Source organism: Lepus europaeus, chromosome 14 (genome assembly GCF_033115175.1).
Source record: "Lepus europaeus isolate LE1 chromosome 14, mLepTim1.pri, whole genome shotgun sequence".
Taxonomy (NCBI): Eukaryota; Metazoa; Chordata; class Mammalia; order Lagomorpha; family Leporidae; genus Lepus; species Lepus europaeus.
The window spans coordinates 93,277,432-93,292,338 of NC_084840.1; the positions used below are offsets into that span (position 1 = coordinate 93,277,432).

General features: G+C 43.3%; 1 protein-coding gene across 7 annotated transcripts in view; it reads left to right on the top strand.

Annotated features, from left to right (window-relative positions):
• ABI1 (abl interactor 1) overlaps positions 1-14,907 on the top strand; it is a 112,906-nt gene that overhangs the window by 68,425 nt on the left and 29,574 nt on the right. For all 7 annotated transcript variants that reach the window (XM_062211161.1, XM_062211155.1, XM_062211157.1 and 4 more), the window contains exon 3: positions 9,913-10,089. In XM_062211161.1, the coding sequence (XP_062067145.1) occupies positions 9,913-10,089 (177 nt within the window). The remainder of the gene's footprint in view (positions 1-9,912; positions 10,090-14,907) is intronic.

Sequence of the window (14,907 nt, forward strand, 5' to 3'; positions counted from 1 at the left end):
CATGAGTTCTCTCTTCTGTTACGTTCATCCATTTGTTTATCTCTGTTGAGAACTTTACTCTCTATGTACCATGTAGATTTGGTTTGTTTTTTAGTACTTTTTCTGTCAAGCAATGTTATGGGTTTTTTTATCCCTTCCTCATCTTATATAAACAACACAGAATTTTGGTGAGTTAAAGCTTGTGTAAATTTCACAACCAGAAAGTGAAAGAGCTGGTATTCAAATTTAGGTTTTCTGATTTTAACTTTGCATGGCTTTTTTCCCCTCTTCTTAAACCAGAGAGTCTAGAGACACTTGTAAGGTGATCAGTTGAACTTTCTCATCCATCTCAACTACAGTAAATCTAATTTTATCTCTAGGTGAAGATTTAAAACTAATTTTCTTGCGGCAGGAGCTTGGCCTGCTGGCTTAAAGCTGGTTAAGCCCCTTACCCTTTTCTGACTACCTGTTTTGATATCCGGCTCTGGACTCGTTTTTTTGCTAATGGTGGAGTCTGGTAGGGAGTGGTGAAGGTTCAGGTAATTAGATTCCTGCCTTGTGGGAGACCTGGATGGAGTTTCTGGCTGCTGACTTCTGCCCTGCCCAACCCCAGCCATTGCAGGTATTTAGGGGAGTGAACCTAGTGGATGGGAGCTCTCTGTCCCCCCCGTCCCTCCATTCTCTCCCTGCCTCTCAAATAAAATTTTAAAAGACCCACTGATTTTCTTTTTCTTTTTTTTAGTATTTATTTGAGAGGTAGAGTTACACGTAGGGAAAGGAAGAGACAGAAAGGTCTTCCACTGGCTCACTCCCTAAAATGGCCTAACAGCCAGAGCTGAGCTGATCCAAAGCCAGATGTCAGGGTCGTCTTCTGGGTCTCCCTCATGGGTGCAGGGGCCCAAGCATTTGGGCCATCTTCTACTGCTTTCTCAGACCATAGCAGAGAGCTGAATTGGAAGAGGAGCAGCTGGTACATGAACTGACACCCATATGGGATTCTGGCACTACAACCTGGCCCACTGCTCCACAGTACTGGCCCCACTACTTTTCTTTATATCAGACACCTTCTTTTGCTATCTAAAGATCAAGGGAAAAATATGAAAGTAAGGAAATTAAAGTATGAGAAGGAATTAGTCTTCTGAAAAAGCTAACTCTTGCTTGATGAACATATGCATACAGTTGTTATGCAAATGTTCTAAACCTTTTTCCCTCCTCCTATCCTCTTTATTTGTTCACCCTGCCATATGGAGAGTTGTGCATTACTGATGGGTTATAATTTCAATTTGATTCAGTTTTGGGAGAATGTGGAGAGAGTAGACCTAAGGGAGAACTTTTCAAGTAATTTGAAACTGTCCTGAATAGTTTTGCAGTGGGTGAGAGCAGTGGGAAGGGTGAAAAAAAAATTTTTTTTTAATTAGGCACACAGAAGTCCAACAAAGATCTTCCATCCATTGCCTGTAACTTTGAGATGGGCCAGGCGACAAAGCCAGAAGCCTGAAACTCATTCTGAGTCTCCCACATGGATGGCAAGGTCCCAAGTACTTGAGCCATCACTTGATGGCTCCCAGAGTATTCACTAACAGGAAACTAGGATGGAGAGTAGATCCACGACTCAAATGCAGTGACTCATATAGGATGCAGGTGTTACAGTGTCTTTTTTTTTTTTTTTTTTTTTGGACAGGCAGAGTGGATAGAGAGAGAGACAGAGAGACAGAGAGAAAGGTCTGCCTTTTTGCCGTTGGTTCACCCTCCAATGGCCACTGTGGCCGGCTCATCGCGCTGATCCAAAGCCAGGAGCCAGGTGCTTCTCCCTGGTCTCCCATGCGGGTGCAGGGCCCAAGCACCTGGGTCATCCTCCACTGCCTTCCCAGGCCACAGCAGAGCTGGCCTGGAAGAGGGGCAACTGGGATAGAATCCGGCGCCCTAACCGGGACTAGAACCTGGTGTGCCGGCGCCGCAAGGTGGAGGATCAGCCCGTTAAGCCACAGCGCCGGCCTACAGTAGTGTCTTAACCAGTGCACCAAACACCCACCCTTGAAGGATGATTTTAAGGAGAGTTGTAGATCCTGTAATGTTTGAAAAAAAAATGAAGAACCATTTTGAATTTATTTTCCCTTGGTGACTAGAGACTACATTGAAATACCCTTTTCATTAGGGCTTAAGCAGGTGCGATTCACATTTTTTTTTTTTTTTCCATTTTCTTCCCTTCAAGTTTACATTTGTTCTAAAGATTGTCATGGTTACATTACAGAAATCAGATCAGAAAAAAGGCCAGATTGGATGCAAGTGAACCATTTAGAAGGGTAGTGCAATAGCCAGGGTAAGAGATGATAGTAGATTGACTTGTATCAAAGTATTGGAAACACATTTCTAGTATTTTATTTATTTATTGGAAGTAGAGTGGGGAAAGAAATCTTTATTCTGCTGGTTCACTCCCCAAATGTTTGCAACAGCTGGGGTTAAGCAAGGCTGATGCAGGAAGTTGAGAACTCAATTATTTGAGCCATTCTTGCTACCTGCTGGGGTCTGCATTAGTGAGAAACACAAGTCAGGAGCCAGAGTCTGGTATAGAGCCCAGGTACTCTGATGTAGGATGTAAGCATGGTAGCTTCTAGGCTAAATATCTGCTCCAGATTTCTGGTATTTAAAAATAATGGTAAGATATAATGATACTGTGTATGAGGTTAAATGATAGATGTTTGGCTTATATAATAGATAACTGAAATAGAAACATTAAATTAGGATTAAATAGATTTATGTATTTGATTTGGGGCATACTTGGTTTGAGGTGCCATTGAAGTGTCTGAGAGGAACCTAAGTTTAATTTACAAATTTGCAGTTCAGAATAGAAGTGTTGAATAGAGTGTGTGTCTAATGTGTGTGTGTGTGTCTAATGGTAATTTAAGCATGAATGTGGATGAGTTTGCCAAAGAGAGTCTGTAAAGAAAAAAGGATCTGAGACTAAACATGGAGGCGCTGCATATATAAGAAACCCTTTTGAAGGCGGTAGAATGTTCAAGGGAATTAACAGCAAGCCAAGTTGAGTGTTGGTCCATCTTTTCACCTTTCAAGGAAATACCAGTATTTTTCCTTGTCTGGAATTTCAGATTTCTAAATTTCTGTGTGAGGTAGAATTTAGCTGAAATTTTTACTAGTTAAACGTGTGTTGGGCCTATTAGAAAAGGAAGGCATTTATAAAATGTATACAGACATTCTAAATATACATGCCCCCCCCCCCCCCCAAACTGACGCAGTTTTATCTATGGTACGATGTACATCCTAGGCCCTGGCTCTCGAGGCCATTGCTGGAAGCCAGGTGGCCACATGGCCCAGTTGCTGTTGTGAAGCTCCACCTCCATCCTAATGGGATTCGCTGCTCCTGCTTCCCTGTCCGCCCTCAGGCAAAGTTTTAAAAGGACCTGTTCCTGAACCTGTGGTTCTTTTGGCTCTTCTCTCTTGGCTCTTCTCTCCTGCTCTCTTGGCTTCTCCTCTCCTGTTCACTCTCTCTAGCCTTCTCTCCTCTCCTCTTTCTCTCTTACTCTCCTTCTGCCTCTTTGCCCATTCCGTCCAGTGTACTGGGTTTTCCCCACTAAACTCTTTCCCTTACTCCGGTGTTTGGTGTGCTTTGTGACGGCTAACAGAAATATATAACACCCCCCCCCCCTTTTATTGAGATTTAAAAACAAAATTTATTAGAGTCAAAAACCTCCTGCCAGAGTGGCATGGAGGGGTTCTCCAAGAGAGGAAAAAGCCCAGAGAGGCCAGTGGTACTGGGGTCTTTAAGCACAATTTTGGGAAAGAAAAACACTTGACATTCAGTTACAAGGTGGGGACAAAACCCATCAAAAGATCTGATTTTCAGTCTTTTCTCCTGTCTGGCTTGCTCATGGTGAAACAGAAAGAGCCATCAGAAGGGTGGCGTATCTAGTACTTTACAGTAAACTGGGAGCTCAGAAGCAATCGCCACTCCCTGTTATTCTCATGATAAAACTGGATGCTTTCGAGGAATGGGCAGGCAGGCACTTTTGACCTTGCTAAAGATTTTGCACTTCAGTTTCCACTGAGACTACCCTGACTGCCTGTTAACCCATCTGACTCCTCACATACCACCACCACCCCCAAGAAAAATGGACACTAACTTCTGTTAGGGGAACTGGGTGATTGCTTTGACTGCTTCCTGTGGGAAGGGGCATCGTTGGGGATGGCAGTCACACAGGGTTCCAGCAGCAGGGGGATTCTCCACAGCAGGTGTTCTCGAGGGGGCTGCAGTGCCAGCTTGCAGAAGCTGCTTTCATCAGAGGTTGCATATGCATGGCCATCTGGAATTGCACTTCCTCAAGTTTGGAGAAAACAAATCTAACAAGCAGATTAAACTCACAGGGTCCAAAACAAAGGACAGAGTCATTATTAGAGGATCTAAGAAAGGTGCTGTCTAAACCACAAGCAGGTTTTCCCATTGAGAGGCAATGATAATAATCAGGTGGGCTTTAAGGCGTAGCCAGGTATGAGACCCAGACCTACCTGTCTCTTCACATGTGGTACCAGAAGAGACATTGTAAGGAGGGTGTGAACCTCCTTAGGGAAGGCACCCTGTTGACTTCCATTACCTAGCTGGCCTGGGAGGAGAGCTGGCCTGAATAGAAGGCAGGTGGCACCTATAAAAGGAAATTTAAAATTCTGCCTGCATGTTACTTGCTCTCCTTTGCCCTCCATCCCTCAACAGTGATGTTTACTTTGGAAGCTGGGCTGAGGGAAGGGCTTTTTCCAGCTTACAGTCAACCGGGTCTGTGGCTCTAACCCAGGAGTCCTTCAACCCCTAAGGCAGTTCCGTTTCCAGTGACCCAACTCTTTTTTATTTTATATATATATATATTTTAAGGTTTATTTCTGCCACAATGAGTTAGATTTTTTAAAAAGATTTATTTATTTATTTTAAGGCAGAGCCGCAGAGAGAGAGAGAAAGAGGAGTCTTCCATCTGCTGGTTCACTCCCCAGATAGCTGCAATGGCCGGAGCTGCACTAACACGAACTAGGAGCAAGGAGCTTCTTCTGGGCCTCACAGATGGGTGCAGGGGCCCAAGGACTTAATCTAGATGTATTGCAGATTTGGCCTTGGTCTTGAGGAGGTGTTAGGGCTGCTGTATCAGCCATTACAGTCCTGGCCAGTGAGTTGAGACTGCCTTGAATGCCTTGAGGGCCACAGTGATGCCATTGATTGCTTCAGCTAAAGACAGGAAGAAATTTCAGACTTAACTTGATGATTTCCATTGTAGGGATAAGTGCTTCAGAGTGCATGCAATTAACGTGTCAGTTTTTCTTCTGGGATTCAATCCCTCTGACAGTAATTAAGAATAGCCTCATTCTGGAGAAATCACAGTTGTGTGAACTGCTTGATCTGGTGGTGTTTCTTGTAAACACTTGACAGTCTCTTAGGGCCACCTTAAAGATGCAGGTCACCACTTCACTGGAGGAAGGCCAGATAATGTCTGAATTCCACAAGAAGTACTCCCAAGGCTGTAGTTTGCTTATTAATAGGGCTTGTGCTTCTTTAAAGAATGTGGGTTGGGGCCCAGCGTTGTGGTACAGTGGGTTAAAACCCTGGCCTGAAGCACCAGCATCCCGTATGGGTGCTTGTTCGAGACCAGGCTGCTCCACTTCCGATCCAGGTCTCTGCTATGGCCTGGGAAAGCAGTAGAAAGTGGCCCAGGTCCTTGGGCCCTGCACCCATGTGGGAGACAAAAAAGAAGCTTCTGGCTCCTGGCTTTGGAATGGCCCAGCTCTGGCTGATGTGGGTTATTGGGGAGTGAACCATTGGATGGAAGACCTCTCTCTCTCTTTCTCTTTCTCTCTCTCTCTGCCTCTCCTCTGTCTGTAACTCTGACTTTCAAATAAATAAATCTTAAAAAAAAAAAAAAAATGTGGTGTTTACAATTGTTGGCTCCCCTACCCCCAGGTTGGACCATGTATACCTGTGTCAGGGCTCATAGGATGACATTTTCTCCAACTTGGCTTCTTAAATGACTGGTCTTCTTAGGGTTCTTAGTTCACTTCCAATAATTGTCCTGTCCTAGTTTTTATAGAGACTACTTGAAGTCATTCAGTCCAGTATTTCTTGTTTATGCCATCAGTGAAGTGACATCCATCTGCCCCTTATATTGACTGAATGATAGGTAGGAATGGGTGTAGAAAAGACACCTTAGAAGTATGGGCAGGTTTCTTATGTGGGAGGTACTTGAGCTATGACCTGCTGCTTTCAAGAAGTATTTCTGTGAAGTTAGGGAAGATGGTGTGCAGGTTGTGACCAGAGCTGACTGGCACAGTATGCACAGACCCAGCAATCAGTTAAATTTGAGACAGTTGCCACACCAGAGAATTTTCCTTTGTGAGGAAGTTTCCAGGAATATATATATATATATTTTTTTTTTTTGGACAGGCAGAGTGGATAGTGAGAGAGAGAGAGAGAGAGAGAAAGGTCTTCCTTTTTGCCATTGGTTCACCCTCCAATGGCCGCTGCGGCCGTCTCATCGCGCTGATCTGAAGCCAGGAGCCAGATGCTTCCCCTGGTCTCCCATGCGGGTGCAGGGCCCAAGCACTTGGGCCATCCTCCACTGCCTTCCCAGGCCACAGCAGAGCTGGCCTGGAAGAGGGGCAACCGGGATAGAATCTGGTGCCCCGACCGGGACTAGAACCCGGTGTGCCGGCGCCGCAAGGCGGAGGATTTGCCTGTTAAGCCACAGTGCCGGCCTCCAGGAATAATTCTTAAAGACAACACCGGTGTCCCTGTTTTTTCCTTTTGATGTTTTAGGTGTTTCTCCTAGGTGTGCCAGAGTTGATGGACTCCTTCTGCTGTAAAAATCCGTGTGTTTCATTCCAGTAGCTAACTGTACCTTTTCCCAGTAATCCCTGATTCACAAGTAGTCATTATGTTTTCCCATCTTGTTTGGGGAAGTGTTTACTCAAGTCCTTTGCCTATTTTGAATTGGGTTGTGTACTTCTTTGTTATTTTGAGGAGACTGTTTCAACACTTAGGAATAAAAGATGCTTGTGGATTATAAAGAACGTGGACGGCCATCAAATATATTTACTAACAGTCCATAGCTGAGTGAGTCTGGTGATTAAAAAGCATTCTGTTCGGGGCCAGTGCTGTGGCACAACAGGTTAGCTGTTGCCTGTGACGCTGGCATCCTATATGGGCACCTCTCCAAGTCCTGGCTGCTTTACTTCCAATTCAGCTCTCTGCTAATGCACATGGAAAAGCAGCGGCAGATGGCCCAAGTGCTTGGTCCTCTGCACTCACGTGGGAGATCTGTTTAAGGCTCCTGGCTATGGCCTGGCTCAGCCTTGGCCTTTGTGACCATTTGGGGAATGAACCAATGGATGGAAGATATATCTCTCTCCTTCTGTCTCTGTAACTCTGCCTTTCAAATAAATAAATCTTGAAAAAAAGAAAGCATATTATTGTCAGATTGCAAATGGTGTATGTAGAAAATCAAAAACATGACACAGTCTAGGGCTGGTCACAATGATGGGGCTAGAGTTAGCTGATTGGACTAGAATAGCAATACCAGAACTATAAAAGGTGTTAATAATGAGTCACTGGCTGGGGCCGCGGCTCACTAGGCTAATCCTCCGCCTGTGGCGCCTGGGTTCTAGTCCCAGTTGGGGTGCCAGTTCTGTCCCGATTGCTCCTCTTCCAGTCCAGCTCTCTGCTGTGGCCTGGGAAGGCAGTGGAGGATGGCCCAAGTGCTAGCGCCCTACACTCACATGGGAGACCAGGAAGAAACACCTGGCTTCTGGCTTCGGCTCGGTGCAGCGCGCTGGCCGTAACAACCATTTGGGGGGTGAACCAACGGAAAAGGTAGACCTTTTCTCTGTCTCTCTCTCTCTCGCTGTGTAAATCTGCCTGTCAAAAAAAAAAAAAAAGAAAAAAAAAAAAGCGCTACTGAAACCCTGAAGGAGGTGGGTGAGTGGCAAAGGTCTGAGGTTACCAGTCTGGCAGTAGCATGTACTGTGGCCTCTCTCACCAGGAGACAAACGGGGCTTGTTCCAAGAATCAGGCTGTGATGAAGTAGCAGTCTGCGTAAAAAACATGGCCTCCTTTCCTTTGTACCTTTCTGTAATGGAAGTTGTGTTGCTATGTCTCGGGAGATAGCTCTGTCAGCAGTATTAATCTGGTCAGAGAAATCTTGAGCAATAGCTTGATTCCAGCTGGATTCAGCAGACAGCAGTCCTCTAACTGAGATTCTTTATGTTGGTGACCCAGATGGCTCCATCAACTGTAATGTAATCCACAATTTATGGCAGTCTGTAGTTAGTATGTCATCTGGTAGTTTTCCAGACCAAACAGGTTATAGCCCAAGAGTCAATACCAATAGAAAAGGGTCTTCAAGGAGGAATTCCGGCCATATCTATGAGAATATCTTTGGTTTCTGCCTACAGAACAAAGCTGTGTAGCTGTGTAGCTGGCACTGGGGTTGAACAGCACAACCACTGGCCACCACAGAGCTTCAGTTTAGGTGAATCATCAGTGAATCAGGTCAAGTCATGTAAGGAACCTCTGTGAATCAAGGGCCTCGCTGAGCCAGGGCTGACAGAATGGAAGGTCAGTTTTTCCAGAGTTACTGTGCTGCTTTTTCATGTAAAGTTGAGGCACCACGAGGGCCAAGCTGGCCACATTCTTGAATGTACCATTCGCTAGTGATCAAAGAGCCTTGTTGGGTTCTTCCCATCTTGTTAATCCTGAGTTTGAGTTCATCTATCCTCAAATGGAATTCTCTTTAAAAGAGGCCTGCATACCTAGTAGCTGTGTCAGGGATGCATTAAATTCCAAACACAGGAGGTGTCTCCAGTGGGGGCTGCTCCTCTTGCCGGTGAAATTTTCTGTGCACAGAGACATGTATACAAAGGGATCTTAAGAACTGTGGGACCCTACAACTGTTAGTGTTTTCTTCCCTCCCTCCCTCCCTCCCTTTCTTCCTTCCTCCCTTCCTTTAAAGATTGATTGATTGATTTGAGAGGCAGAATTAAAGAGGGAGAGACAGAGGTAGAACTTGAATCAAGGCTTCCTGATATGGGATGTGGGCATCCCAAGCAAAATTTTTTTTTTTAATATTTATTTATGTATTTGAAAGGCAGAGTTCCAGAAAGACTGAAGCAGAGAGAGAGAGAGGTAGAGAGGTCTTCCATCTGTTGGTTCACTCCCCAAGTGGTTGCAACGGCTGGAGCTGGGCTGATCCAAAGCCAGGAGCTAGGAGCTTCTTCCGGATCCAGGTGCAGGGGCCCAAGGACTTGGGCCTTCTTCCACTGCTTTCCTAGGCCATAGCAGAGAGCTGGATCGTAAGTGGAGCAGCCAGGACTCAAATCAGCTCCCATATGGGAGCTTTACCTGCTAAGCCACAGCCCCTGCCCGTACCCCCAAGCAGCTTCTTAACTGCTTTGCCAAATTCCTTTCCCAAGTGAGTTGTTGTAACCTAGTGGAACACTTTTATATTGATTTAACTTAAGTTGTACATGTTTTACTATAGTTCTGTCTCATGTTGTTGTAAGTACTGATATTTTTTCTTGGCTTCGTTTCTACTATATAAAGTGTATATGCTATTCAGACCAGGGCTCTTGGCTTCCACAGACACCAAGCCACATTTTCATATATATTTTAGGGGGTCCATTCTAATATCATTTAGGAAAGAAAATTACTTACCTGAAAGTTATTTTAGAATCCATTAAATGAGTTGGTGCTTTTAATCTTTAGACATTCCCTGCCTTGAACCATGAGGATATTAATTTCTTTAATTTTAAAGAGAAAGATAAAGTATTTACTGGAAAATAGACTTGTGTACATTCCTGTTGTCTAACCTGTGATTAATCCAGTTTATATTGACATCATATATATTATTTGTTATGCCAAATAATATTTTCTTCTTTTGTTTAAAATAGACTGTGGATATTCATAAAGAGAAAGTGGCTCGAAGAGAGATTGGTATTTTGACAACCAATAAGAATACATCAAGAACTCACAAAATAATAGCACCTGCAAATATGGAGCGCCCTGTAAGGTATATTCGGAAACCTATTGACTACACAGTTTTGGATGATGTGGGCCATGGTGTCAAGGTAGGTATTTTATATTACATTTACTTGAACTAATTTGAACATCCAGTCAGTATTTTGGATAGGAAGTATGATGATAAAAACTTCTGTTAATTAACAGTTTTTCATGAGCTAATGCCTATAATTATAATTTTAATAAAATATTTACTCTTAGTTATGTATTTTACTAAGCTTGGGAAAGATTTTTGCCTGTGGAATAGGATATATTAAAGCAAGATATTGAAAACATGAAATGGCTATTTTTAAATAAGTCATTTCAACCCTTGATTAGTGCTTAAAATTTACGTTGTAAATTCCATGTGTTGCTTTAACTATTGAATAAAGATTTGTTAATTTTATTTATTTGAGAGGGAGGGAGCAAGTTTTCATCTGGTAGTTTACTTCCCAAATGCTTACAAGGACCAAGGTTGAGCTAGGCTAGATCTGGGAGCTGGGAACTCAGTCCAAGTCTCCCAGATAGGTGGCAGCAGCCAAACTACATGAGACATCATGTTGCCCCTAGGTGTTCACAAGAGCTTGAACCCAGGCACTGCAGTGTTGGATGTGGGTACTTTACGTGGTATCTGGTCTTCCATGCCAAATGCTTGCCCCTAAATAATTTTAAAATTTTAAAAATTTATGTGATTTTCAAATTTAGTTTAGGAAAATAAATTACAAATACTTTTGTCCTTTTGTTCCTAAATATGTGTAATATTTGTGCACTTGTCTATTGGAAAAGTTCCAGCAATTTATTAACAAAACAAAAACAAAAACAAAAACAAAAAACACACAACTGTGAGTTTGTTCTGTGTAACCCCTTTTGCCCCTGAGGAAAAACCCCACACTGGCTTTAAGAAAGAGATTATTTGCTAGCGTTGACCATTTTCAAACATGACTATGCCCCTGATCTTGAAGGACAGTGGTAGTCTGCCATTTTCTTGTTTACTCGTGGGCCATTTTGCAAGCATCTGGAATGCCCTTAGCACTCCCTGCTCAGGATAGTTCATTCTTCAGAATGTGCAGTCCCTCTCCCAGAAGACCAGTGTTCGATTTTGTTTCTGGTCTTGAGAGTATTTTATAATACATTTGTAAGGATTCAGCACGAATCTTGAAGGTCTTCTAGCTTATTGATCTGACTAAATGCTGATATTTTATTTTACTCTTTTATAGAGTATTGGAATCTCCACTTTAATGCTTACAAGTTATATGTAAAAATGCAATGCTTTGTAAATGTAGAAGAGACTACTTATTTATTGAGTTTTTGTCCAGGAATGTGGCTAGAATTTTTATAAGAACATAAATTCTTACATTTTAGGCTGGATTTTTCTAAGAAGGTTGAATTTTGACAGCCTAGGAGAAGCTTCTTTTGTGATTGCCTTGGAATTACACACTCACACACACACATATTATACCATATACCCCTGACCCCACGTACTTTTTTTCTCTACCTTTGCCTCATCTTAATATTTCTTCCTACTAAAGCAATGTATATTCACTAAACAATTCTGTCATTATGTTAGATATGAACATCTTTCGATATTTTACATCTTCTCTAATAATTTTAACAGTTTAAGACACAGTACTTAGCATTGTAAATCCAAATTTTGAAATGAAGTTTTGAGTGAAAAAATTCAAGCTTCATCATATATGAGGATACTTCAAAAAGTTCATGGAAAAGTAAAACTAAAAGATAAGTATATTTGTGTGGAAAAATTGAAACTCTTGCAGTTTTTCCATAATATGCATTTTCCAGGAGCTTTAAGAAGACCCCTCTGTATATAGATTTCAGAATTTTCTTGTACCTGTTTATCTTATTATTTTTAAAATTTTTATTTATTTATTTTTTGAAGATTTATTTTATTTATTTGAAAGAGTTACAGAGAGAAGTAGAGACAGAGAGGTCTTCCATCCGCTAGTTCACTCCCCAGATGACCACAATGACTGGAGCTGCACCGATCCAAATCCAGGAGCTGGGAGCCTTTTCGGGGTCTCCCACGCGGGTGCAGGGGCCCAAAGACTTGGGCCATCTTCCACTGCTTTCCCAGGCCATAGCAGAGAGCTGGATTGGAAGAGGAGCATCCAGGATTAGAACCGGCACACATAAGGGATGCTGGCACTGCAGACCAGGGCGTTAACCTGCTGCGCCACAGCACTGGCCCCTAAGTTTCTTTTTATTTTCTTTCTTTCTTCCTTCCTTCCTTTTCCTTTTTCTTTTCCTTTTCCTTTCCTTTCCTTCCTTTCTTTTTCTTTTTTTCCTAAAGCTTTATTTATTTATTTGAAAGTCAGAGTTATGCAGAGAGAGAGAGAGAGAGAGGTCTTACATCCACTGGTCCACTCCCAATTGGCCGCAACGGCTGGAACTGCGCTGATCCGAAGCCAGGAGCCAGGAGCTTCCTCCGGGTCTCCTACATGGGTGCAGGGACCCAACGATGTAGGCCATCTTCCACTGCTTTCCCAGGCCATAGCAGAGAGCTGGATCGGAATTGAAGCAGCCGGGTTTCGCACCGGCGCCCATATGGGATGCCAGGGCATTAACCCGCTGTGCCACAATGCCGGCCCCTAAGTTTATCTTTTTATTTTCTATGAACTTTCTGAAGTTGCCTACTATATATGAGTAGGAAATGTCTTTGTAAATACAACATGATGTATGAGAAGCAGAAAGATCATGAAAAATGTATATTATGAAAAAACTGAACAACAACAACAACAGCAACAGAGTAAATGTACTCTATTTTTCTGTTAAATTTTTGAAGCACTCTCATATGTTGAAAGTGTATGGTTGTGGGCTTTGGCAATCTGCTTTTTTTTTTTTTTTAAAGAATTATTTTATTTATTTTGAAAGAGGAATTACAGAGAGAAGTAGAGCCAGAAAGAGAGGTCTTCCACTCCGCTAGTTCACTCCCCAATTACCCACATCAGCCAGAGCTGGGCCATTCCAAAGCCAGGAGCCAGGAGCTTCCTCCAGGTCTCCCATGTGCAGGGTCCCAAGGACTTGGGCCATCTTCTACTTCCCCAGGCCATAGCAGAGAGCTGGATTGGAAGAGGAGCAGTCAGGACTCAAACCGGCGCCCATATGGGATGCCGGCACTTCAGGCCAAGGTATTAACCCGCTGCGCCACACCACCAGCCCTGGCAATCTACTTTCTAATCATAATATCTATATATTGGAGACAAGAATCTTTTTGGTTTTCAAAAATTCTTTATTGTGGTAAGATATACATAACAAAATTGACCATTTAACTATTTTTTTTTTGACAGGCAGAGTGGATAGTGAGAGAGAGAGTCAGAGAGAAAGGTCTTCCTTTTTGCCGTTGGTTCACCCTCCAATGGCCGCTGTGGCCGGCGCATCTCGCTGATCCAAAGCCAGGAGCCAGGTACTTCTCCTGGTCTCCCATGCGGGTGCAGGGCCCAAGCACTTGGGCCATCCTCCTCTGCCTTCCCGGGCCATAGCAGAGAGCTGGCCTGGAAGAGGGGCAACCGGGATAGAATCCGGCGCCCCAACCGGGACTAGAACCCCGTGTGCCGGCGCCGCAAGGTGGAGGATTAGCCTGTTAAGCCACGGCGCCGGTCGCATTTAACTATTTTTAAGGGTACAGTTCTGTATCATTAAATACATTAATGTTGTGCATCTTATTCAAATTATTTTAGGCTAGGGGTAGGAGGTTAGGTTGTGAAAAAAGTATCTTGGACACTGAAATGTGTGGCATATTTCTCAACACTTTGTGATATACAAATACATACACAGAGACATACAAAAACAAAATTACTTTTTCTCAGTAGTCTTACTACTGTTTTATTGCCCTAGTTTTATGATTTCTTCATTATTGGCTTAAATATTTCTAGAAGATTATAGAAATGTGTGAGGGTTAAAAATTTGGGTAATAGTTAAGAACAAATGTCAGGGCTAGAATTATGAGAAAGAAAAGTTTAAAAAAATTAGTGTTGGGCTGGTGCCATGGCTCACTTGTTGGTTAATCCTCCGCCTGCGGTGCCAGCATCCCATATGGGCACCGGTTTCTAGGCCCTGTTGGGGTGCCGGATTCTGTCCCGGTTGCTTCTCTTCCAGTCCAGCTCTCTGCTGTGGCCTGGGAGGGCAGTGGAGGATGGCCCAAGTGAAAGGGAAGACCTTTCTGTCTGTCTCTCTCTCTCACTGTCTGTAGCTCTACCTGTCCAAAAAAAAAAAAAAATTAGTGTTTCGGTATAGGGAGACTTTACAGTTTCAGAATTCTTATTTTATTCTTTTTCCAATTCCTGGTTAGAAGTTTCACACTGGCTTCTAGGAGCCCTTTTTTTCTATTAAGTAAAACAGCCCTTAATACTTTAGCAAATATTATTTCCTGATATTACTGTTTGGCTTTTGACTCTGGAGTTTTTATATTTATAAAAACATGCAAACATAAAGCTTATATCTAGGTATATTAATATTATAGCTGTCAAGTTTCCACATGCCAGGATTAATATTCTATCATATTTTGTTTTTTGATACGCAGAGAGGACAGTGAGAAAGAGAGAGAGACAGAGAGAAAGGTCTTCCTTTACCGTTGGTTCACCCTCCAATGGCCGCTGCGGCCGGCGCGCTGCGTTGCTCTGAAGCCAGGAGCCAGGTGCTTCTCCTGGTCTCCCATGCGGGTGCAGGGCCCAAGCACCTGGGCCATCCTCCTCTGCCTTCCCGGGCCACAGCAGAGAGCTGGACTGGAAGAGGGGCAACCGGGACAGAATCCGGTGTGCGGGTGCCGCAGGCAGAGGATTAGCCTATTGAGCCACGGTACCGGCCTATCATATTTTCTTACTTTGTAAATTTTTAATGTTTTGATTTTTTTTTTTTTTTTTGACAGGCAGAAT